At 46.0% G+C, this 25,941-nt stretch overlaps 2 protein-coding genes across 3 annotated transcripts; one reads left to right on the top strand and one right to left on the bottom strand.

Annotated features, from left to right (window-relative positions):
• Nucleotides 1-218: 218 nt before the first annotated feature.
• LOC135619947 (uncharacterized) lies at nt 219-12,170 on the top strand. Its single transcript, XM_065122469.1, has 10 exons — nt 219-441; nt 1,934-1,993; nt 2,081-2,120; nt 2,906-3,084; nt 3,604-3,642; nt 4,715-4,801; nt 4,924-4,984; nt 5,552-5,676; nt 11,610-11,701; nt 11,785-12,170. The coding sequence occupies exons 1-10, from the start codon at nt 394-396 to the stop codon at nt 11,897-11,899; spliced, it is 846 nt and encodes a 281-aa protein (XP_064978541.1). The 5' UTR covers nt 219-393; the 3' UTR covers nt 11,900-12,170.
• A 185-nt stretch (nt 12,171-12,355) lies between these two features.
• LOC103996167 (probable serine/threonine-protein kinase PBL16) lies at nt 12,356-25,708 on the bottom strand. 2 transcript variants are annotated; one of them, XM_065122467.1, is made up of 10 exons: nt 25,422-25,708; nt 18,760-18,916; nt 18,458-18,681; nt 18,305-18,365; nt 16,151-17,646; nt 15,127-15,437; nt 14,885-15,020; nt 14,265-14,401; nt 13,213-13,336; nt 12,356-13,094 (listed from the first exon to the last, which is right to left on the bottom strand). In XM_065122467.1, exons 5-10 carry the CDS (start codon nt 16,212-16,214, stop codon nt 12,754-12,756), a joined length of 1,113 nt encoding a protein of 370 aa, XP_064978539.1. In that variant the 5' UTR covers nt 16,215-17,646; nt 18,305-18,365; nt 18,458-18,681; nt 18,760-18,916; nt 25,422-25,708; the 3' UTR covers nt 12,356-12,753. The 2 variants fall into 2 exon arrangements, with proteins under 2 accessions (XP_064978539.1, XP_064978538.1); XM_065122466.1 differs by lacking the exon at nt 25,422-25,708 and adding an exon at nt 24,358-24,456.
• Between the last annotated feature and the right edge of the window lie 233 nt (nt 25,709-25,941).

Raw genomic sequence — 25,941 nt, 5'->3', positions numbered from 1 at the left:
TAGTCGACGTGGACTCGTATTAGGAGAGCTTTCGCGTGGAAGCGTGTCTGATAGTCTCACAGCGATAAGAACCGCGCACTCTCTTTGTACAGAATTACGAATATGTCCTCGTCCTCGATGATTTTTGCTAATTTAGATAAATGGCATCCATTCATAACTTCGCTTGAAAACACATCGACCGTCCGATATATATTATATATATAATATATATTTTCTTCTCTCTGCGACCCAATTCTTGTCTACGAGCGTTTCGACTTTCGGCTGTCGTCGTCATCGAGGAAACGGTGGAGATCAATCTCGGTCGATGACTCTTATGGCGGCTTCGAGGCCTCCGACGAGAACTCCGGCGATTTTCTGAAGTCCCTGGATTGAGTTCCTTCTCGGTCGAGCGCCATGGCGGCTCCCTTCTTCTCCTCCCCTTTCCAGCCCTACGTCTACCAGGTGGGCCTCCCGCCCTCCATCCTGTGCACTTTCCGTTCATTGTTCGTATTAGGGTTTCTGTTCGCATTTCTTCTTGGGATCTGACATCGATCTGGAGGCGCCGCCTTGAAAATTTTGGAGATCTTGATCGTATTTGGTTTTATTTGCGTGAATGGGGATGGAAAATTGCTCCCTTATTGGAAAGTCAAAATTAGTCGTGCTTGCTAATGAACTCGAGATTCACCTTCCGTGTTCTGATTAATCTAGTGTTCTGTTTTTGGTGTCGATCCTTGTTCCTTAGTGTCTCACTCAATATATGTATTGCGATATATCAAACCAGTAAAATGGTCAAGTCAGTATGATCTGTATTAAATTCCGGGAGAGTATGGAGAATCTTCTTGTAGACTATGTTGATTAGTTATAGGCAAACCATAAGTTGGTCATGTTATTCTTTGCCACAAAAAGATGCTGATGCATTAAGCAAACTGATAGTTTGAGCTTAATAGGTGGATCTTACCTATTGATTTTGATTGTGCACATTAATATTTGTTCTACAACAGTGATTTTGATTGTGCACATTAATATTTGCCGAATTTCATGAGTAAATCTAGGATGAGCTGAGATGTCCTAGTACAGTAGATTTTTCCTTTAGGTTTTTATTTTCTGTAAAGCTTCTTCCTTGCTGTGGAATCATTTCAAAGACTTCTCCGTCTTTGCTGCCTGTGTTTCTGTTAACTTAAGCCCTTTTTAGGAAATTTATGCAAGAAAATCCTTGAGTTCTTGCTTTGTAAAAAGCACTATCAAATAATTCCCTGCCACTTTGTCTACAAATATAAGTCCTCTGCATGTCAAACTGCACAGATGATCATAACGGAAGTCAGTTATCTTGATGATAAAAATGTTTAAAATGACAATAATGGAAGCTACATCCGATTGTATTTGCTGGGTACTCTATTCTGAACTATTTAAACTATTCAAAAATTTCAAAGCTGACCATATGCCACCCATTTTTCTTTCTTAAGATTCTTAATCATCAATAATCTAACAAAATAAAAATAAAAGTTTTTGAAAACTCTTCTGTTAACCAAAGGAAAGCATGAACAGAAATTTCTTAAGATTAGGGCCTATGAGAACATTAGGACAAGTACAATCAGTTGCTCCAGTTTGTTATGTTCCAGACCTTTGGTCCTCGCAATGACTCAATATATAAGTTATGACTTGATGCATACACTGCAGCTCGATGTCCTTAGATTAGGGTCTATGAGAACATTAGGACAAGAACAATCAATTGTTCCAGTTTGCTATGTTCCAGACCTTTGGTCCTTGCAATGACTCAATATATAAGCTATGACTTGATGCATATACTGTAGCTCAATGTCCTTTGAACTCCAATCCTTTATTGGTAAATTTAGTCATTCATGCTGAAAGAATAGCAAAACTAATGTGGAATAGAGTACTTGATAATTATGGTTGTCTAACTTAGTTTAACTTATCATGTTGTTATGTATTGCAGAGTTCCCAATCAGCAGTGACAGCTTTTCAGATACTGGGTGGAGAGTCTCAGATTGTTCAGGTACTTCATATTGTAGATTTTCTGGTATGTTAGTTTTCTCCATAACTTTTCTACCCATTGATAATTTTTTTGCAATTCCATCTGCAGATAATGTTAAAATCACAAGAGAAGCTTATTGCAAAGCCTGGTAAGTGTTTGTTAGCATTCTTGTAGGCTTTTAGTGGTCGATGTTGTATATTTGTCTAATTACATTTAAAAGTCAGGCCTTTTGCTGCAACAGTTCACTTTTGTTTGCAATTGTTGTTTGCTCTTTTAAGGGAAAATTCCCTCTGCCCCTACCAAACTTTAGCTTGGTAGTTTCCATCTTTTGTCTAGGGTTGAACCTTGAGATTTGATGGCAGACTTGAAAAGCCACCTGCCAAAGCTTTATGCCCGATACAAGGACATACCTAGTGCACAAGGCTCCTGCCAATATGGGCTCTTGAGAGGATCAATGTCTGCAGCCTTACCCTTAAATATTTAAAGAGACAGTTTTCATGACTCGAACCCTGGTCTCCCAGGTCGCAAAGAAGCAACCTGACCGTCGCAAAGCTTTATGGTCAATCATTCTGAATAATGCTTGTATCCTCTGTTTTGCTGCAGTTGCTGACACAAAGTTAGCGATGCTTATTCTTCATATACTGTCATTTCTTCTTCTCCGAGAAAAGAATTTCAGGACTCGTGGGCCTTTTACCTCCACCCGGCATTGATCTTTAGTCTACTTGATGTGATGCAACCTGTGCTTATAGCTAATTATAAATGGTATATGTGTTGTTTGTAGTGCAGTGTACTTGATGTAATTGCTTTTTCTCTAACTTTCATGATATTCTAATAAAGAAAAGTTTACCTTTATTATTTGTATGTTCTTTGTTGCATGCTATTTACATATCTTAGCTTTTGTTTTTTTTTTTTACTTTTTGCAATATTATTTAGGTGCAATGTGTTACATGTCTGGGTCAATTCAAATGGACAACAACTACATCCCTGAACATGAAGCGGGGTTTTGGCAGTGGCTTTTTGGCAGAAGTGTGACAAGCATAGTTCTCTGCAATCTTGGTCCAGAAGATGGATTTGTTGGAATTGCAGCACCATCTCCTGCAAGGATACTTCCGGTTGGTACATCAAAAGCTGCATCATAATCAAACTAAATTATTAAATCAGCTTCTTCACACTATAATTTTACATTTGGACAAGGGATTGGCATTTTCTGTTCCATGCTTATGCTAGTCTTTTGCTGATTAGCATCTTGTGTTGTTCATGCTGACATGTGAACACAAAGCCTACATCTTTGCCATTGTACGTTTTAACCATGATAATCTTGTATTTCAAAATTGCTATCGCACACTTTTCTTGTTAACCCAAGTAGTTAACTAGGTTATTAATCAATTTGATAGGTGCATTGGCCATGTTTTTTTTTTTTTCTAAATTAGGATTGCTTAATCCACTTAATTATTTTTAACCTCGTGCAATATATGTAGGATTCTTTCAGCACTAGCAATTGTTTGTCCCTATAGATCATTAGTTCAATTTTTGTAATCTAAATTACTAGTAGGCTTATTCATTTTCTGCATTCTATTCTTGATTCTACTTCTAGCAATTTTCTCTTCTAACTGCTTCAGTTTTCCTAACAGATTGACTTGGCAAATTTTGGTGGTGAGATTCTTTGTCAGGTAGCACTTATTCACAATCTCAGTTGCTTTGAGAACTTGGTTTTTGTTCATTCATGTCCTTGGTGCTGTTTTCATAATTACTGATAAATTGACCTCTCTGTCAATTCATTGTTTTGGCAAGAAATGATACCAGTCGATTATTGCATATAAATCAACTATGTATCTTGACATATTTCTTCTATTCTTGAACAAAATCATATTTCTGTAACCTATGTTAACTTTATAAGTAGGTTTCTTATGTTTGCTCATTTTCTTATAAGTTGATCAAGAGTTTGTTCTCCTGCTGCATTTTTCTGCATGGTGCTTATCTTCACTTCTGCTGTTTTAGTTTTTCCCTTGCTCTGCCCTTCTTCTACTGCTACTGTTTCTATATATTTTCATACAAAATTCTTCATGCATTACGAAGCTTTCATTTTGGTGTATCACATGCTATGGGTTCCAGTGGACTGTACCGCCATACATCCATAATACATTTTGCATGACCAATCATCATATGTCTTCATCCTTTGTTAAACAAATTTATAGTCAACTACAAAATTCTTGTTTATTGTCTCCCTTTTTTTACTTTGTACAGAAAAGTTTTTTTTTATTTGGTTCCTGTGTGTTTGATTCTAGAAGAAGCAACATTTTATGGTTGGTTGGAACTTTTAAAAATCAGGCTGGAATATATCAGCTAGTCAATCTCTGAATTACTTCAATTATGCCAGATTTTTTTTCAACCATATTAATGTAATGTATTTTTTCAGTATTTAATTTTTTGTCACTAGTAAGAGATGGTTTATTTTGCATTACATATTTGAGTATGGAAACATGCTGGATGAGGTCAGTAAGTATGGATACTAAAAACTAAAGTAGGAAATAGGAATACATTAACTGGACATGTTAATGCAAGGTTCAGAGTTGAACCCCGAGACAATTGCAGATGTTATATTGGTCAAGATTGATGAGTTTACTGGTCCAAAATCTGAGCCAATTCAAGTATTACTTAACACGGGAAAAAAAAACCACTTGCTTTTGTTTGCACCTGTATAACCATGAAGTATCTGATGGTTTTCACAATTGCCTTTTGTAGCCAGATGCATTTCTTTGCTCTGTCAATGATGTTAGAACTATCAGTAATGTTGATCAAAGACCCCGCAACTTTGAGGTTGGTGCAGAGGTAAAGTCTCCTTTTAGGAGCTGTCTCTGGTACCTGAACTCTGGATTGGCATTATATTTTATGCAGTAACCACTTTGATTTTATATCTCAGTAATTGTCTTTTTTTTTTCAATCTGTTGCAGGTGATCCTGAAACAGAAGCTAGTAGGCCAGGGTCTTGCATTTCTTGTGGGATGTGGATCTGGTATGTGTGCCTTTTGCAGTTTATTTTTCTTGTGGTTTATTGTCTTCATTAAAAAGTCATGTTCTCTGGGATTCGCTTTTCTTTTTTCTTCTACTGACTTTTTATTTCATAATAGCATCAAAATAACACAACAATGATCACCGGTTTGTTGTAAGCCTACATTCACAACTTTATTTGTCCATCTTATTTAACAGAATATGTTCCATAAAATGCCAAAGTAATGAAGGGAATTATCACTAGAAGCACATTGGAGATAATTGTTTTATGACCAAAAATATGCAAGACGTGATCAGTTAATCATAATCATCATTGTCAATTTGTCATTTACATATAGGAATGTATCATGAGGTATTGCGAAAGTTCTGCCATTGACATATGAGTGGTGTGATAGAGAGAGTAATTGTAGCATCATGCAGATTCTTGTTGTTGCACAATAACTATCTATATTCAATTTTATTATTACTTGAGCAGCCATGTCAACCATGCCTAAAATTATAACAGAACTATCATTTTGGTGACTGCCTATTAATTTTTTAAGCTCTTTGGTTTTCTTTCTTTCTTCGCTAGTCGTGCAGAAAATTCTTGCTCCTGGAGAAGTATTAATAGTAGATGCTGTGTGTATTGTTGCTATGACATGCACTATCAATTTTCAGCTGAAGCACTCCCATCCAATGAGAAGAGTGGTCTTTGGGGTGAGTTTGATGTACTTTCCTTCCTGATCTACAGTATACTTTCTTGCAATGCTTAGTTCTAATTATCCGCTAATCAATCGGACAAGCAATGAAATATCTGCTTATCTATTTACTATGTTGTTTTTTGCAATGCAACACAGTGATTTAAAAAGTCTTTGGGGTGAGTTGATGTACTTTCCTGATCTACATTATACTTTCTTGCAATGCTTAGTTCTAATTATCCACTAATCAATCGGGCAAGCAATGAAATATCTGCTGACGTGCTATCACGGACAAAGTTTTAAACAGGATGTTTGATGTAATACTTGTGTATGTCCGTGTCTTTCTATTTGTTCATGCTTTGCACAGCATGTAGAGGAACGGTTGAAGGCTTAACAGCCCCATTTTAGTTGGGTTTGGTGGCTTTCTTAGGCTTGTAAATAAAGGTTGTGTCATGTGTTTATAATTTGCATTGTCTATGAAGTGTTTCCTGGAATGTTTGCTTGTGTATCCCGAGTGAGGCGCTTTCTCTAACCCGTTTTCTCTCTTGTTGGTCCTAAGGGACCATGGGAGGTTTCGGGGAGACTGACCTTTGCGGACGGACACGTAAGGGTGCTGCACGACTTAGGTAAAGCTAGCTAAGTTCGTGACGGATGGTATCAGAGCGGGACAAGCACTCATAGAAACACTTGGCATGCAAATGTGGGGTACCTAGCAGGGCTGTGTTGAGGGCAGTCAGCACACGCGCGACCGTTTGGGGGAAAACGAGCATGGAGATGTAGGGAAAATGAGTTGCTCGGAGGAGCGGGCATCTGAGATTGCCATTCAGAGGAATGGTCAACCCTTTGCGCAAGAGGCACCAAGAGAACAAGCAAACTTGGTAGAATGCGGAGCGCACAAAGGTTGGGATGGCTGAGTTCGAGCTACGGCTCGACGTCGACAGCTATACTTGATGGTGCTCAAGGCAAACAAGGTGCTTGGTAAAGGATGAGACCATGCAAGGTGGAATGAGTTGCTCAGCGACTAAAAGAGTTGTGGAAAGCTCACAGAGATTAGGGGAATTGCTAACTCGAAGAATTCGGTACTCATGCATGGGATTGTACGTGGACAATGGAATGTTCGCGGCTATCCCAAGGCGACCGAAACTCAGCGCCATGGAGCATTGAAACTTTCTCTTCGGCATGTGAAGGATACGTCCGTAGGAGGCTGAAGTGTGTAGCAAGTTCAGCATGTTGCTAGGCCTTGAGTGGTGCAGCGGGGGCTGTATTGACGTAGGGTCGCAATCTAGTAAGTGCGTTTGTAGGAGGTAGAACAATTGACAGTTTGTTCAGCAAATCGGAGTAGTCCAAGGGGATGGTGGTCTCCAGAACTTTCAAAGAGAAAGAAGCGTAGAGAGATGTTACTCCAATAGGACAGATATCCAAGAGGGATAGGTCTCGATTCTCCAGAGGGAGAATCATATGCAACAGACTACACATGTTGAGGAGGAGTATCTCAAAAACAACAACTCCATGAAGCTCAATGGACCGAGCGAGCGACGAGGAGTCGTCACATGATCTCGCTTGAGAGAATGCATTGGTGGATGCATTGCGAGATCAAGTGGGGGAGCGATCCAGAGCAATACAAATGAAGGCACACTTAGAGTCGATATGGATATTAGACTCAAAGGAGGGCTGACCTGTGGAATGGTGGGCGCGAGGGCCACCATCAACTCAATGCAAAAATGAGGAGCGGAGCAACTTGGGTGTAATTTGGCGAAGTACCCAAGCCGCATGAAGGGAGCCAGCATAGACGATGGAACATGGAGCGGAGGCACAATACTTTCCTTGGACAGAGGTCAAGGACATGAACTCTTGCAGAGGCAAGAGTAGGATCATGTTGTTCCATGGGTCCTTCATTTTGACGGAGCAGACTCATCTTGCATGGTGCCAAAGACGAAGGGAGCTTCTGGGCACGTGCACCTTATCTCGGAGAAGCATTTGATAGAGGAACTAAGGCGACTCAACTTGCGGAGGCGAAGTTGGGTTTAGAATGCCTTAGCACGAGACAAGAGGATGCGGAAGCGGGTACTCTTGAAGAATACGCCACAGTGTTGCCATTCAAGTTGCCATGAAGGAAGCGGTGCGCAGTGGAGATTGTGCTGATAGGGGCAGATGCCTAGGATCCAGACAATGGTGCACCATTTTCAGCGAAGTCGGTGGACTTCGAGAGCTACTAGGCGACGGACTGTCCTAGAGCGATGCTTCATCTAGGTGTGACCCAAGAACGGGTGGATAATGGTCGATTGCCAAAGGAGCCAACAAAATCGAAGGTGGAAGAGACCCTGCGATGTATTGGCAGAGGCCATACATGGAGGGATCACAATTCGAGTTCATCCCACAAGGATCGGAATGCAATAGAGATGTTTTCCGTGCGTGCATCGATTTTGCATCGGTTGAAAGCCTTGGTCATCAGCATATAGGGGTTGTGTTCCACCAAGGGAAATGTTCGAATGCAAGTACCAGTGAGTCCCATGGGAGGGACTTGATCATGCATAGGTATGATCGAAGCAGCTGGAGAGTTGGACTGCTCCAGAGCCCATATTCGCTTAAGGGAGCCCGGCAAGTCAGAGGACAAGGTCGAGTTAGCGAACGTTGCTACCAAAGAAGCTAAGGAGGACAGAATTGGTACAAACCCTACAACATGATGGCAGATGCCATGCATGAGAGTTGTAGTCTTTCCATCGACCAAAGGGAGCTGCTTGGAGAACTTAGAGGTGTTGAAGCAGGGGGTCGAAAGGGGCGAGGAAGCGACAACGAGTCCAGAGGGACTTAGTTACCCAAAATCAAGCATCAGTTAGAATGGAGGTGGACTCGGAGGAGTGCCACAGAGACATCTACTGATCGTGAAGAAAAGGGATGCAGATGCGAGGCAACGGATAGTAGGGCCATGGGCATGGCAGTGCCATGGTCCCGCAAAGGCGGGACTTCCGTGAAAGTTATTGATCCCTTGCTCTCATGGAGTGAGAGCGCTTGGTCGTGAAAGGGGTCGAGGAGGTGGAGCATGCAGAGGCAAACTCTAAGTACCGAGACAAGGCTGAAGGGCAGAGGCCAAGGAACTTCGTAAGACCGGTGTCAACAAGCTTCTCATCAAGATAGCCGAAAGTGAAGGACTTCAGGTCATGCAAGAGTGCACGACCAAGGAACGAAGTAGGCAGTACGCGGTGCTGTACCTTTGCTACTCAGTGGAGTAGGCGACCGGGTTGATGGAGAAGACGATACAATCCTAGAGGCGACTAAAACTATTAGAGAATTACTCCAAGTTGGGGTGAAAACTTCCTGCATTCCAGAAGTTCGATGACACTGAGAAGGTAAATCACAGTAGCTAATTCAATGCAAGGAGTGCAAACACTTCGAGTGCTTCAGAAGTGTGAGCAAAGAGCAGGCGAAGGCCAGTAACTAGCTCGATGCATGGAGTACAACCCTTGAGGAGGCGGGCGAAGTCAAGTAACCATTGCCTTCTCAACTCTTAAGAGAATGGGCGAAACCGAGTACCCCAATTCTCTTCTTTATCCAGCAGAGGAGCTCTGCACTGGTTCAAAGACCCTTCAAAGATATTAGAAGGCAATAGTTGTCAAATCCTCACCAATGGTGATCAGTGCTACTGAGAGTAGATTATTCGCTTCATTTCCCAATAGAATGCCAATCGAAAGCGGAAGTGATGCGAATCTACTTGGAAGTGACAACTAAGCGAAAGAAGAGTCAATGAGCAAATTTTGTGGAGGAAAAACCCAAAACTTCAGAAGTTTGCGAGGCGATGCTCGTTAAAGCTCCAACAAGCATCCACCCAGTTCAAGTAGCATGAGGCATTTGAGAGACTGGCGCATAGTAAGGATGGTGTTTTCCTTCATCTGGAGGATCTACAGGAACCAACAGGGATCAACACAACTCAACCAACCCCATACTAGAGTCAGAGTCATTGGCGAGTTGAAGCAGCAAGGCGGATCAAAGGTTCGACTACTCAAAAACAGCAGCGGAGAGTAGTTGGGAGCCAAGAGGCACATTGCAGCTGGAGCAGAAGATTAAAGACTCAGCAAAGGCGAGGAGTTGTAGTGTCGGCAAAGGCTTCGATGAGGACGTTAAAGGAATAAGTGGGGGAGAATGTCACGGACAAAGTTCTAAACAGGATGTTTGATGTAATACTTGTGTATGTCCGTGTCTTTTTGTTTGTTCATGCTTTGCACAGCATGTAGAGTAACGATTAAAGGCTTAACAGCCCCATTTTAGTTGGGTTTGGTGGCCTTCTTAGGCTTGTAAATAAAGGTTGTGTCATGTGGACACTTGTGAGAGATATTCGGTCTGTAGTGGATCATTTTGACCCTGTGCAACCGATCAGAGCTTGTAAAGTCTGTTTATAATTTGCATTGTCTATGAAGTGTTTCCTAGAAAGTTTGCTTGTGTATCCCGAGTGAGACGCTTTCTCTAACCCGTTTTCTCTCTTGTTGGTCCTAAGGGACCATGGGAGGTTTCGGGGAGGCTGACCTTTGCGGACGGACACGCAAGGGTGCCGCACGACTTAGGCAAAACCAGCTAAGTCCGTGACAGGAACAGTTCGTGGCAATGCGATACACACAACATAGTCCCGTGAGGGACTATACGGAGGTATGATCGGGAGCTACTGGAAGCTCCACTTCGGTGAACAACACGACGGCAAGAAGGGCTATGGATTTAAGGAGTGAAGGCCATGGTACCGCAGAGGCGGGTCTTCCGTGCATGCATCGAATTTTGCATCGGATGAAAGCCTTGGTCATCAGCATATGGGGGCTATGTTCCACCAAGGGAAAAGTTCGAATGCAAGTACTAGTGAGTCCCATGGGAGGGACTTGATCATGCAGAGGTATGATCGAAACAGCTAGAGAGTTGGACTGCTCAAGAGCTCATATTCGCTTAAAAGAGCCCGACAAGTCAGAGGACAAGGTCGAGTAAGCGAACGTTGCTACCAAGGAAGCTAAGGAGGACAAAATCGGTGCAAACCCTACAACGTGATGGCAAAGGCCATGCATGGGAGTTGTAGTCTGTCTTTCCGTCAACCAAAGGGAGCTGCTTGGAGATCATAGAGGTGTTGAAGCAGGGGGTCGAAAGGGGCGAGGAAGTGTCGACGAGTTCAGAGGGACTTAGTTACCCAAAATAAGCATCAGTTAGAATGAAGGTGGACTCGGAGGAGTGCCACAGAGACATATCTACTGATCGTGAAGAAAAGGGATGCAAATGCGAGGCAATGACTCACCTAAACCCTACTTTGTCGTCACGACTCACCTTTGGTCAGTCGTCATCGACACCTGTGCTCCCTACCTCCACTGTTGACGTCTACGCTCCCTTTGCTGCTACTTTTTCATGCGCAACTTCCTCTATCGCCTAATCTTTCGTGTGCGGCTCCCTCCACCGTCGAGGGACAGGTCCGCAGCTTTCCCTGTTGCTGTTGTCGTCATCTACAACTTCCTTCGCCACTGTTGTCATCCTCCAAAGGTTCCTTTCTCTTTCCCCACCTTCCATCGTAAGTGACTCTTCTTCCCTTGCCTCCCCCTACCCCCCACCCCTCCTAATTGCACACTATTATAAGTTTATAACTACTGTTAGCAGTGGATTGTTAATCCTTAGAACTGATAATTAAAACTACTATTAACTTCTATTATCATATTTTATATTATTATATTTATATTTTATATTTTAAAATTATATTATATATTTTAGAGTGTCTTGCTTTGCTTGGGTGGCCACCTAGACGAGCACCTAGCGTCTCGGATGTTTTGGGACCTTGGCGCCTAGCGTTTTTAAAGACATTGTTGCAACATTTAACTTGCGTGTGTTTGCTGCTAAAGCGCCTACGTCCTACTACACACAATTTACCATTAGTCATTAGCTTAATCTTTCTATGATCTTTGTGGTTTGGCATTGAGTTTTTGCTTGTGTTTGCAGGGTGACAACCAATTGATGGCCACACTATCAGGTCCTGGAGTTGTGTTTATTCAGAGTTTACCTCTCCCTCGACTTTCTCAACGTATTGCAAGGTTGCTGCCTGTCTCCTTTTCAGATTATTTTCACTTGGCATCACTGAGTCACTTTCTAAAGCAGCTGGTTTCCTTGTTCGCAGGGCAGTTGCAGCTCCAAGCTTGAGGGACAACCCAAAGTTTTTCATGCAGATCGCTCTCTTGTTCTTCCTTGCCTATGTTATGATTGTATCATCATTAATTTTGACCGATGTTTAGATTCTCATCGCCAAATACTCGCATCTGTTTTCATATCAGCAATTTGTGATGGCAATAGGATTCTCATCTCCTTTTGTTTTATTAGTTATAGAGGCTCTTTGGATGGTACAGTACGAATTGGTGTTTAGGCTAAATTTTCTTTTCTCTTTTACATGGGAAAGTGGCAACATTACAATGAACTTTTGTCTCGTCGATTTCTCGATGGGAGCCTGAAAGATATGGTTTTGGTGGAGTGAAGACAATAAATTGGAGATACTGTACTACTTCTTAACCCATGGATTTATTCCTTGAATTTCTGGTGCTATTCTACTCCATATGATGTGGAGTGAAGACAATGAACTTTTGTTGAGGAACAAATTATTACTGATCCTTTACGGGAAAACTTATATCTGCTGCAATCAACGTTTCCTCCAGTAAAAAGACATAGCAGTCTATGCGACATAAAGAAGACATCACTAATTAGAACATGATTCTGAATTAAAAATATCTATGCATCAAATTGCAGTTACAAAGATCTTTAACTGCATGACGAACAGACATGACACTGATCTAACTCCCATTCTTGGTGAAGAGACTCGTAAGCCTTCAGCACAGGCACCAAATAGCTTCCATCAACCTCGTGCCATGGAGAAGAAGCTTGACGCCAAAATTCTAGGGCTCTTTCCCCGGTACCTAATGCAAATTTTGACCTTGACAAGGGCTAATACTATTCTTTTATCCACCCTCCAGAAGAAATGAGACCTCTTGGAAATCTAGCTAGAATTTGGTTCACTGCTTCGTCCTCAACTCAGTCGAACAACACCGTGCAAATGGTTGACACACGCACCATGGCTTTGAGGAAGTAACAGCAGGAGCTAAGGGTTAATCGCTTCCATGACTGGGACGTCCACAGCTACCTGAAGAGGCTCCAGGGAGCAGACGATGTCTCTCATAAGAGGCCTTGCCTTTGGGTTGCGGTTAAGGCAGTGGTGAGCCAGCATTGCTATCTTTTGCACGGCTTTGTCTGGGTAGTCTCCGCCTAACCTGGGGTCTATCATACCCATCACCTTCCTCTTCTGAGTGAGCAATGGTGCAGCCCAGTCGGCAAGCATCTGCTCTCGCACCGGTCGTGACTTGTCCAGTGACTTCCTTCCGGTGAGGAGCTCAAGGAGGACGATGCCGAAGCTGTAAACATCACTCATGGCTGTCAAATGCCCTACATGCATCAAGAATTCAACAAGCTTAGACCATCAAGAAGCTAAAGCAAATTCATATATAACCCACAAAGACGTATGTAAAAGAGTGCAACTTTGATGATTCTAGTTTTGTGTCACCTGTCATGATATACTCTGGTGCTGCATATCCATGGGTCCCCATTATTCGAGTTGTGACATGAGATTTATCACCTACCGGCCCATCTTTCGCAAGTCCGAAATCAGAAAGTTTTGTATTATATTCCTATGAACAGCAAACACGGGATGCAGTAATAGGTTTAGAAGTCAAGTATATGCTCAAGAAAGAGGTAATAAACTATAAAGGCAGCATCTTTTCTCAATCAATGTTGACAGCAAACGTGATATCGAAGGCAGATTTAACTGACTGCATAAGAACAAACAAATGTTTGATCCAAGAAATATTGTTGAAATCTTTGACAAGAGTAGAAAGAAAGAGTAGTCATTGAGTTCAATTTAAGTTTCATTGTTCCAGAATGCTGCTAGGCGAGCAGCATGTACGCAACATCAGTATGAACGTGACTGGAGTGCATTAAGCATGTTCAGGTACAATCTATCTCCGTAGTACCCATAGGTTTTTTTACGTATGCAATCTATAGATATAAAAGCAGACAACACAGGTGTTTTTCTTTTTCTATATGCATGCTCTTCTGAAATTTCATATGCAGGAAGATAAAGAGTATTAGAAGAATAAACCAACTGCATTATTTTTTTCTTTTCAAGAAACAAGATACTAATGCTTATGTCTAAACATTTAATATTCTATGTAAAGAAATTCCTGACAGTGCAATATTTTAGGGAGTAATTATTTTATGTAAAGTGCAAATAGGGGAGTGCATGATTTACCATTTGATATTTATATTTTGCCATATCGTTTTTTTTTTTATTTGAGGAAATATGTTGCTTCAGGGTTCGTCATTTCAGGTGCTAGAAGCATCTCAAGATTTGTTGATACAGTACATACCGGTCTGTACCGGTGTACTAACACACGGTACGTCGGGACATGCTAATGGGGACTCAAGCGAGCTGTGTCTCGATGACGAGTTGAACTGATGCATTCCGCCTATTATACCATAACGACTCGGTAGGTACAACAAACCTTGTGTTGCTTAACAAAGTAAAGACACATAGTTCAGAATTATCAGCACACCAACCTGGTCTAGCAAAATGTTAGACGTCTTAAAATCACGGTATATAACTGGCTTTTCAGCTTCATGGAGAAATGCAAGCCCTTTCGCCGCACCTAATGCAATTCTCATTCTGATAGACCAAGGAAGGGGGAGCAGTACTCCTGCATTACAAAAACATATGTATCAGCAGAAACTCTGATATATAAAGATTTCTCTCATTATTCATAAACAAAAGGCGATGGTCAAATATCCTACATAAATTTTGTTAACTTTTACTTATTAATTGCTACATGGTTCTCATCAAAATTCATTGACTAATTTATTGACTGAAGATCCATGTCCGACCATCATAAACCATCATTATTTGCCACCTTGATATGCAACAATTATAATAGGGAGAAACTTGTAATGCATATACGGCGAAGGTAAAACAAAATGTATAAGTCAACAATGCTCAAATAGGCAATATAGGAAGACAAATTGACTACATTAATTAAATCAGTCAAAGGCAAAGGATAGGATTCTATCAAAGAAAAAATAGATGTCTGTTGATGAAGTTAGTTCATGGTTCATGGTATGAAAACATTTCGGCTTGATTGTGAATAGCACAAGAATTAAATTGTGAGGATCGCCTGAATAGATACTTGAGAAGAGATTGGATTCCACGCTGCCCCGAGCCATGAACTCGTACACTAGAACTCGATGCTCGTCTTCACAGCAGTAACCAATCAGTTTGACCAAATTTGGATGAGAAAGTTGCCCAAGGAATATGACTTCAGCCTAAAGACATAGATGAACTTCTCTAAGAACAGTATAAGAGGAATCAAGTCAAAGAGACCATTGGAAACTGAGAATTCTTCATGTCAAACTGATAAAGATTTGGTACCAGCCATTCTCTGTGACCTTGGTGGCTGTTATCACCATCATGGACCTTCACAGCTACTTGAAGAACTTGGAGCCCCTCCCTGAGATCTTCAGTAATGAAACCTTTATAAACTCTGCCAAATCCCCCAACACCTAAAACATTATCCTGCCTAAAATTTCCTGTGATTTTCTTGAGTTCACTGAAAGTGAATGCTACAAGGGGGTTTGTTGCTGTATCCCGTCGCAAGTCCTCGACTTCCTCTGGGTTTGAAGGCAATTTGCTATCCTCCTTTGCCTCTTCTTTCACCACAGGACTCTGGTCTTTTGGAGATTCTGCTGACAGATGAACTTGCTCAGATAAAATTATTATTATATATTCATGGAAACTAGCTTTGTAATCTAAGCCTCTGATAGTTGTGTCTAAAATGCATTATGTACAAAAGCAGATGACAAGGATATGTACATATTTAATAAATACAGGTAGTTGACTTCATATCAAGAACTGCAAGAACTGAAGTGTAGATAATGAAACAGACCTGGCCTTGTCTAAGATGCACAAATACACAAGCAAAACATGTCAAAAAAACAGTTTTATGTTACATCCAGATACTGGATTCAATACAGGGAAGTGGAAAGAAGAGAAAGCAGCTTCATTTGTGATCTTGTAAAAATAGAAAATCTGATATAAAATATCATTTGCAAGCCAAAAATATGAAGAACCAGAAGTGCAAAATGTGAAAAGGGAACCTGTGCTTGTTTTTTATTGCAAAAGGACAGGGAACAAGTAGAAGGTTCCTCTGAATCAAACGTAAAGAAGACCTTCCCAAGAAACTAGTAAACCTTATGCAATTAAGAAACTCAAATTTTATGCATCAGAGAATGAATTAGTTCCTGATCTCAAAATAAGGTGCCTATATCAGACATTCATAGAAAGGCAGAGAAGCAATAAAGAATCAATAATTCTTCTCATATCAGCCCAATAAATCATGAAAAGGGAAACTAATATCCAGAGACATATCTTCATAGTTCCAGAAAAAGTGACTGACCTGATTTTGCATTGGATGATACTCTGTAGATGGAAATTTGATCTCTGAACCAGCAATTACCCATTAATACCTCTAGTTCAGATACTATCAACACAACTCACCAAGATAACATTACCACTGACACAGAGAGACAGAGATTGAGGTTTTTGCTTAGAACAGGGCCCACGATTGGGTTTAAGATAGGAAGGACAAAGAAAGCCAATACAAACTTCTACTCCAAAAGGTAAAGATGGATGAAGAAATAAGTGTGTAAATCGAGTTTCTCTTTTGTATATGAAGAGTTAGAGGATAAAAAAAAGTCTGATATCTTGAACGGAACCGAGGCCTTCCTTGTGGCTTGGCCGAGGGAGGGAGTAGGATGGGTGAAGAGAATAATCCAAGGAGTCGGGACTACCGGTCATTAATGTACTCTGCTGGTCTTGCTTGATTCAGCTTTATTTCAGCCATGTCTATCTTGCAGGGAAGTGGAGCTGAGTGGGTTGGCCCTTTTTCTCCTTGGTCCACTGCACTAATGATGGAAGTCGCGGAGCGAGTGCAAGAGTGGGATGTGGTGGCCCGGGTACTGCCATCCACGGCACTCCTACAGGCGGTGGTGGTGGCCGTGGTGGAGTTTGAACCAGCAAAAGTGGCGTCAGAGCTTGGCAGTCTTCAGTGTGGAATGGTGTGTATCAACATGCCTTTTTTGCTTTCTGGGTTGGTGAGAATCTTGTCATCCACCCCACCAGAAAACACCCTGAATCCTCCCAAGCGTCAAACATGACCCAAAACAAGGGGGGGTACAACAAAGAAATAATAATAACAACAACAAAAATAATCCTCTCTAATTCTCATCTGAAGACAAATTTGGCGCTTCATCAGTCAGCCTCTGTATTCGCTCCCGATGGGTTGAAGATGAACCGAAAAGGTCTAGTTTTGGTATGGTCCCGGGAATAAAGTTGTCCTCGATTGCTCCACTGGGTCTTGGAGTAGAAGACTGCACACACATGACCAACAACGATGATTAATGGTCAGATCAGCTTACTGTTCCTGCAGAGGCTGAAGTGACCTCCTACTCCTCGATTCTTCAAGAAGCAAATTTCGGAGTCAACACAAGACACGTGGGTGTTTCAGAAGGCAAACTGGATATTTCACTGAATGCAGAAAGCTCGGGCATTGCCCATCATAAGTTGTCTCGGTTCTGCGCACCGCCGGGGCAAATAACACGAGCAAGTGAGGGGGGCTTTTGTCAAGCCGATGCTAGTGCACTCGGTACGTTCACCAGCATTCTTGGTCTTTTGTAACCGTGGTCGGATTCTGCTACCGACAAGTGACGATTAGAAAACGGAGTTTGGGCGTAGTAACTTTATCATCCGGATGGTGTCCGGTAAGACCATCGGCGTGTGCGTAGACACAGGTTCTGGTCATCGCAAGCGACATCGGGCACGCGGAGTTCAAATCCTTCTTCTGTGCGACTGGATGCAGTGTAACCGTGGGGTGTGGGTAACTCTTTCCGATATCTGCAAGAAAGAACTACATATTGTTAAAGTAGATGTCAAAGTATCGACAAACAGTCAAAAGGCTAACTAAACAAAATCTAGAAGAGGCGATGGCATCATCGAAGAAACCTAATATTACCTTCAATATGTCAGCAAGAGTGCTCGTCGTCATCAATCATTTTTTTAATGTGGAAAAAAAACAGTTAGCCTTTCTTTCATTAAAAAGAGGTGAAAAAGTTGATCATCAATCCGAGACAGCAAAATCTGAGATAGCCATGACAGAGAAAATAGAAATGGTAACAAAGAGATATGCTTCGCACATATAATAACAGGCCTAAGCCAGGAGACACAATCCCTATCTATTATTGAGTAAAGAAGTCTAAACATAGAGAAAAAAACTGGTATCTAAATGGAAACCGGGCCATCAAAACTAATATTAACTTTAACATGTTAGCAAGAGTGCTAGTCATCGTCAAATTATTTTATTGTGAAAAACAAAAGTTAGTCTTTTTTTATTAAAAGAAAGTCAAAAAGTTTATCTTCCATCCAAGACAGCACCATCTGAGATAGTCAGATAGAGATATCGAAGAACAAAATAGAAATGGTGACAAAGAGATACACTTCACACATATAATAACAAAATGCAAACCGGGCCAATTGATCAACGGATAGAGTGTACCTGAAATGACGATCAGGAAGTCCTCTCAAGGAAGGAACATTCAACTGTTGGGTACTGGGGCCTGCCGTGTAATGGAAACCATAAAATCATGAATAGGATAGAAAATACATAAAAGACCATTCATATTTTGTATGAGAGTAAAAATGTTCCGACCCAGCATTCGAACTTAGTGCACCAAATTAAGAGTTGGACTACCGAATTCAACATCAGGTCCACTTTCTCTAGGTCATGATCTTTTAGAATGTCCTCCCACCAAAAAATATATGCGTGCAGGAATCAAGCTCAAATCTTTTTCAGTCATTAAGAGAAGTGTATCTTTCGACCATAGGGGCTGGTGGATCTCTCCTTGGGCCACCTGTTGCTTTCACCATCATGATCTGCCGAACCAAGCATGTGCAAACCATAAAGCAAGGGATCATACCGAAAGATAAATGCTACAAAATGAATACCATTACTTTGGTAGATGAAGAACGCATCCTTGCAGTGCTTGCAGATACGCAATGCTAAGTCTCCAACCGCAGCCCCACTCATAAAAACCTTGGCACCAGAGTCGGCAAGAGCTTTAGTGAGCTCCTCAACTTTGGCTTCTTCAGTTTTTGCATAGCTCTCTAACTTCAGAATGTATAAGACACATTTGTCAGTCAAGATCAGGTCATAACTTCCTCATTACCATTAATAATTATGTATTTAACAAAATATATTTTTGCAAAAATTGTACACATTTAAATAAGAGACAAAATACATCCAAAACCTTATTTGCAAATCACATTTGTTGGAGAAGGTTGTGGGAATTATGCTGATTATGTATTGGAGGAAACAGAGCCAAAGAATGCTTATCTAAGACACTCCATGTTTCATCTTTAAAAAAAAAAAAGGAACAAACCTATACAGAGAAGGCCTTCCTTTCTTTCGAGTAATTGGCCCATGTAAACAGATCGATGGAACTTTTCCCTGCTCAAATTAGAACTCCAAGGAAAATGGTAATCACATGTCAATCTCTTTTATTTATTTTACTGGATTTTTCCATTTTGGATAAATTTGAGAAGATTCTTCTCTATGGGAATAATCCTGCATACCCATAGCAACTATGAATAAGAATTGATATGACAAAAAATGGCAGACCCAGCACAGCCGGACGAGACAGAAGCAGGTAACGGTTGAAGCTCGCCCATACCCTGCGTTCTCCCGGTCTCCCACGCAGCCCCAGTGGCAATGTCAGACGCCACCAAAGGCACAGTCCTGCCCTGCAGACAGCTACGTCGGGTAACATCAAACCTCCTCTATAAATACCCCGAAGCCCTGGACAAAAGGGGGAGAGAACTCACTCAGACACAAAACACTCAGAGGCTCTTCTTCTGCCTTATCCACAATCCCCTCCACATCTTTCTCTAACTTAATCGTCGGAGGGGTCGGGCCGAGCTCCCGGCCCGACCTGTGTGCAGGTGCGAGACGGTGTCGCCTCTTCCTGAAGCTGCGGCGGAGCTGCCTCCCGACCCGAACCGCCGACCCGACCTGCCAAACCGACCTCCCGACCCGAACCACCGAGCTCGGACGCCGGGAGACCTCGAGGAGCGCCCCCACGGAGATCACCGCCTTCCGGACCCGAACCAAGCCGCGACGGCCCCGAGGCCACGGCTAAAAAAGTTACTTACCGTAACAGAATGGCGCTAGAAGGAGAGCCCGAAATGACGGGCTTCGGCATCCTCACAGGCGGAATCGTCTCCATCATCATCTCCGCCGCCTTCAAGGAGCGCTTCGACTATCCGGCCTACAGGGACGACCGCGCCGGCTCCACCGTCCCGGAAGCCGACTACATCTGGTGCACAACTCTCATGCTGGGCGCCCTCCCGGCTGCCTTAACCTACTACTGGCGGATGAAGATGCCAGAGACCGCGCGATACACTGCTCTTGTTGCCAAGAACGCGAAACGGGCGGCACCCGAATGTCGAGGTATTATCCGATAGGCTCAAGCGTGCTCCCCACTTACCTCGGGATTGATCGGCCTCGTGCGCAGCCAGCAAGCAGCCTCGCTGCCTCGGCCCCTCGGCCCTCGGCCACTCGGCCTCATGCGCAGCAAGCAGCCTCGCTGCCACGGCCATTCGGCCTCGTGCGCAGCCAGCAAGCTGCCTCGCTGCCTCGGTCACTCGGCCTCATGCGCAGCCAGCACACTGCCTCGCTGCCTCGGCCACTCGGCCTCGTGCGCAGCCAGCACACTGCCTCGCTGCCTCGGCCCCTCGGCCCTCGGCCACTCGGCCTCATGCGCAGCAAGCAGCCTCGCTGCCGCGGCCATTCGGCCTCGTGCGCAGCCAGCAAGCTGCCTCGCTGCCTCGGTCACTCGGCCTCATGCGCAGCCAGCACACTGCCTCGCTGCCTCGGCCACTCGGCCTCGTGCGCAGCCAGCAAGCAGCCTCGGCCACTCGGCCTCATGCGCAGCCAGCACACTGCCTTGCTGCCTCGCTGCCTCGGCCACTCGGCCTCATGCGCAGCAAGCAGCCCGCTGCCTCGGCTCCTCGGCCCCATGCACAGCCAACACGCTGTAGCCAGCACGCTGCCTCGGCCCCTCGGCTTCATGCGCAGCCAACACGCTGCACGCTGCCTCGGCTCCTCGGCCCCATGCGCAGCAAACAGCCCGCTGCCTCGGCCCCTCGGCCTCATGCGCAGCAAGCAGCCCGCTGCCTCGGCTCCTCGGCCCCATGCGCGGCCAGCCTGCCTGCGCCGAGCTACTCGGCCATATTCACTGCCGAGTCTGTCTCAGGGCGGCTTACCGACCAGGGTCTCGCCCCTCGGTCGCAGCTTGCCTGCGCCGAGCCTACCTCAGCGCGGTCTGCCCGCCTGAGCAGCGCCCGCAGCCTGCCTGCGCCGAACCCACCTCAGCGCGGCCTGCCCCCCTGAGCGGTGTTTCTCGGTCGCAGCCTGCCTGCACCGAGCACCTCGGCAACTCTCTGCCGAAATCCCACCTCAGCGCGGCCTGCCCGCCTGAGCGGTGTCCCTCGGTCGCAGCCCGCCTGCACCGAGCACCTCGGCCAATCACTGCCGAGATCTACCTCGGCGCGGCCTGTCCGCCTCTGTCGTGTACCTCGGCTGCATGGTGCCCGAGTCCACGTCCTCGCGTCCTGCCCGCCTGCGTCGTGCTACTCGGCCGCATGGCCCTTGCGACCACGCCTGCGCGGTCTGCCCGCCAGCGTCGTGCTCCTTGGTCGCGTAATGCCCGAGACCACACCTGCGCCGCCAGCCGCCTGTGTCGTGCTCCTTGGCTCCATGTTCCCGAGACAGACCAGTGTCGCCAGTACGCCCGCGTCGTGCCCCTCGGCTCCATAAACCCCGAGACACGTCTGCACGGCCAACCTGCCCGCGCCGAACTCCACGGCCCTATCCACCCGGTCCACGCCCCTCGGCCGCGGCTTGCCTGCGCCGAACGCCTCGGCTCCCTGCTTGCCGAGCCCACCACCTCGGTCGCAGCCTGCCTGCACCGAGCACCTCGGTAGCTCTCTGCCGAAATCCCACCTCAGCGCGGCCTGCCCGCCTGAGCGGTGTCCCTCGGTCGCAGCCTGCCTGCACCGAGCACCTCGACAGCTCTCTGCCGAAATCCCACCTCAGCGCGGCCTGTCCGCCTCTATCGTGTACCTCGGCCGCATGGTGCCCGAGTCCACGTCCTCGCGTCCTGCCCGCCTGCGTCGTGCTACTCGGTCACATGGCCCTTGCGACCACGCCTGCGCGGTCTGCCCGCCTGCGTCGTGCTCCTCGGTCGCGTAATGCCCGAGACCACACCTGCGCCGCCAGCCGCCTGCGTCGTGCTCCTTGGCTCCATGTTCCCGAGACAGACCAGTGCCGCCAGTACGCCCGCGTCGTGCCCCTCGGCTCCATAAACCCCGAGACACGTCTGCACGGCCAGCCTGCCCGCGCCGAACTCCTCGGCCATATCCACTACCTTGCCCGCCTGGGTTACATCTCTCGGCCGCAGCCTGCCTACGCCGAGTGCCTCGGCTCCATGCTTGCCGAGGCCACCACCTCGGTCGCGTAATGCCCGAGGCCGCCACCTCGGTCACATAATGCCCGAGGCCTCCTCGGTCGCTTAATGCTTGAGGACACCCCCTTTGGCTCCGTACCATCCCGAGACCACACCTGCGCGGTCACCCCGCCTGCGTTGTGCTCCTCGGCCCTCGGCTCTACGCCATCCCGAGACCACACCTGCGCGGCCAGCCCGCCTGTGTCGTGCTCCTCGGCCCTTCGGCTTTACGCCACCCGAGACCACGCCTGCGCGGCCAGCCCGCTTGCGTCGTGCTCCTCGGCTCTTCGGCTTTACGCCACCCGAGACCACGCCTGCGCGGCCAGCCCGCCTGCGTCGTGCTCCTCGGCTCTTCGGCTTTACGCCACCCGAGACCACGCCTGCGCGGCCAGCCCGCCTGCGTCATGCTCCTCGGCCCTCGGCTCTTCGGCTTTACGCCACCCAAGACCACGCCTGCGCGGCCAGCCCGCCTGCGTCGTGCTCCTCGGCTCTTCGGCTTTACGCCACCCGAGACCACGCCTGCGCGGCCAGCCCGCCTGCGTCGTGCTCCTCGGCTCTTCGGCTTTACGCCACCCGAGACCACGCCTGCGCGGCCAGCCCGCCTGCGTCGTGCTCCTCGGCTCTTCGGCTTTACGCCACCCGAGACCACGCCTGCGCGGCCAGCCCGCCTGCGTCGTGCTCCTCGGCTCTTCGGCTTTACGCCACCCGAGACCACGCCTGCGCGGCCAGCCCGCCTGCATCATGCTCCTCGGCCCTTTAGCTTTACACCACCCAGGACACGCCTGCGCGGCCAACACGCCTGCGCGGCCAACCCGCCTGCGTTGTGCTCCTCGACCCTCGGCTTTACGCCACCCGAGACCACGCCTGCGCGGCCAGCCCGCTTGCGTCGTGCTCCTCGGCTCTTCGACTTTACGCCACCCGAGACCACGCCTGCGCGGCCAGCCCGCCTACGTCGTGCTCATCGGCTCTTCGGCTTTACGCCACCCGAGACCCCGCCTGCGTCGTGCTCCTCGGCTCTTCGGCTTTACGCCACCCGAGACCACGCCTGCGCGGCCAGCCCGCCTACGCTGTGCTCCTCAGCCCTCATCGGCTCCATCGGCCCCGAGTCCAACCCCGCTCGGCTTCCTGACTGAGTTGCGCACCTCGGCCCCATGTTGCACGAGACACGTCCGCGCGGCTAGCCCGCCTACGTCATACGCCTCGGATATGCATGACCAGCCCACCTGAAGTAAAAAGCCATGCATCGGACCCCCTGCATGCAAGAACCGATGCATAGCTCCTTTCCGGGGGGGGCATATGATATGACAAAAAATGGCAGACCCAGCACAACCGGACGAGACAGAAGCAGGTAACGGTTGAAGCTCGCCCATACCCTGCGATCTCCCGGTCTCCCACGCAGCCCCAGTGGCAATGTCAGACGCCACCAAAGGCACAGTCTTGCCCTGCAGACAGCTACGTCGGGTAACATCAAACCTCCTCTATAAATACCCCGAAGCCCTGGACAAAAGGGGGAGAGAACTCACTCAGACACAAAACACTCAGAGGCTCTTCTTCTGCCTTATCCACAATCCCCTCCACATCTTTCTCTAACTTAATCGTCGGAGGGGTCGGGCCGAGCTCCCGGCCCGACCTGTGTGCAGGTGCGAGACGGTGTCGCCTCTTCCCGAAGCTGCGGCGGAGCTGCCTCCCGACCCGAGCCGCCGACCCGAACCGCCGACCCGACCTGCCGAACCGACCTCCCGACCCGAACCACCGAGCTCGGACGCCGGGAGACCTCGAGGAGCGCCCCCACGGAGATCACCGCCTTCCGGACCCGAACCAAGCCGCGACGGCCCCGAGGCCACGGCTAAAAAAGTTACTTATCGTAACAAGAATGATCACAAATTTGTGATCTACGAGAGACATACCCAGCTTATTGCTTATTTTCCATTCACTAAATTGAAGATGGTTAGTGTCATCAGCAAACAGTACTTGAACTTTTGCAGTTAGAGGTGCCATAGAAAATGAACCATGGTCCATGTTTACAAACTGCAGATAAACAAAATACCTGGTTTTGAATTTTGAATTAGAATGGCTCCCTTAGTTTCTGTAGCAGATGTATGAATGACACCAGTGGATAACAGCATTCCATCTAAAGAAAGCATTGTCAAAACTGCCACACAAACAAGCAAAACCATACCAAGAAATTGCTAACCGTTTGATTTTTAAAAAAACTGTTGGCTAAAAGAAAGTAGATAATTTCTCTAAGGAGAGGGCAGCAGATCAGATTTCGCTTCACAAAGAAAATATCTATTTGATCATTAATATAGATTAATGATCAAATAGATATTTTCTTTGTGAAGCAATATCTGATCTCATGGATGGAGTGCGTCCAGATCAGATTTCGCTTCACAAAGAAAATATCTATTTGATCATTAATATAGATTAATGATCAAATAGATATTTTCTTTGTGAAGCAAAATCTGATCTGGACGCACTCCATCCATGAGATCAGATTATTACCAAAACAAAGTTGCATGATGAACCTTATGTTCATGCAGAACATCAATGCAACAGACTAAAATTGAACACATGATTATAGCATTCATTGTGGTAAAGGAAAAACTTTGATGTCAAATAGTTCAAATTTGATTTTGACAACCTATAATGTTGGACCGAGGCTAAAGCCAAAATTGTTCAACCATAGTTTAAACTTTAAATACCGCCCGTATCAGTCGGTACTGTTTGGCATTTGCCATTCTTACAGTCAGTTAGGCCACGGATCAGATTATTTCACTTGGTTCAGTCTTCATATGGACTACACCATACGGTGAATTGATGGTATCGATCTTAACTATTTCTTTTATTTTCTACAATTACTACAGCAGTCTTGTTTTTCTTCTTCCCTCTTTTGTCTTTTTTTCTGTCAGTCTCTCTCGTCGCCTCCTCCCCTTGGCATCCGCTGGCACCTCCTCCTCTTTCTCCCCTCCACTATTCTTCCAGGGTGAATTGTCACGAATGGCATCGCAAGCAACTTAGCAGAATCAATGAATTGCTAAGTGCGACATCAGACCAGTGTGAAGAGGAAGAACATAAGGATTTCATACGAGAATTTAAGTGCGGAAAGATCACCATTAGGGCCGAGAGATTTGCGGGTGATGACGGAGAGCTGCCTGCATGCTTCGATGTTCTTGAGAACAGCCTCGTCTAGCCCGATAAGACACTTGATACCCATCCTCAAGCATCGCATGTATCTCGTACACCGGCGACCCGTACGCCATCTTGCCCTCCCCCTAGAAGCACCGGCCGAGAGGGGAAAGTGAACCCGGAGACGTCGTCGAGGTCAGAACGGGCCCGGATTCGAATCCCAGAAGAATGCGACGAGAGAGGAGCTGCAAAACCCCGAGCAAAACCCTAGAATGGGACCAAGTCGGTCGCTCTCGCCCTCTCGATTGCTGTTCGATCGTTTGCGCGCCACAAAATTAAATATTACTATCGCTTGAGATGTTCGAAGACGCATCTGGAACCGTCTCCCATGGACCAAACCGAATCACATCAAATCGAATTGAACCGAAGGCCAAACCCGAACCGGTTCATCGAGTCGTTGTTGCGAAGAAAACACGTGGCTCCTTTGAATCATTTGACTTCCAAT

This window comes from Musa acuminata, chromosome BXJ2-8 (genome assembly GCF_036884655.1).
Source record: "Musa acuminata AAA Group cultivar baxijiao chromosome BXJ2-8, Cavendish_Baxijiao_AAA, whole genome shotgun sequence".
NCBI classification, from domain to species: Eukaryota; Viridiplantae; Streptophyta; class Magnoliopsida; order Zingiberales; family Musaceae; genus Musa; species Musa acuminata.
The sequence above is the reverse complement of the archived record's forward strand: the minus strand, read 5'-3'. Positions and strand labels throughout refer to the sequence as shown.

Bases quoted from the DNA above. Each gene is read 5' to 3' on its own strand.
- LOC135619947 (XM_065122469.1), top strand. From the start codon at position 394: ATGGCGGCTCCCTTCTTCTCCTCCCCTTTCCAGCCCTACGTCTACCAG. The intron at 2,121-2,905 runs GTAAGTGTTTGT...AATATTATTTAG, and splicing joins GAAGCTTATTGCAAAGCCTG to GTGCAATGTGTTACATGTCT. The intron at 3,085-3,603 runs GTTGGTACATCA...TTTTCCTAACAG, and splicing joins CTCCTGCAAGGATACTTCCG to ATTGACTTGGCAAATTTTGG.
- LOC103996167 (XM_065122467.1), bottom strand. From the start codon at position 16,214: ATGGGTAATTGCTGGTTCAGAGATCAAATTTCCATCTACAGAGTATCA. The intron at 15,438-16,150 runs GTCAGTCACTTT...ATCTGTCAGCAG, and splicing joins ATCATCCAATGCAAAATCAG to AATCTCCAAAAGACCAGAGT. The intron at 13,337-14,264 runs GTTGGTGTGCTG...TGCTGTTCATAG, and splicing joins CTAACATTTTGCTAGACCAG to GAATATAATACAAAACTTTC.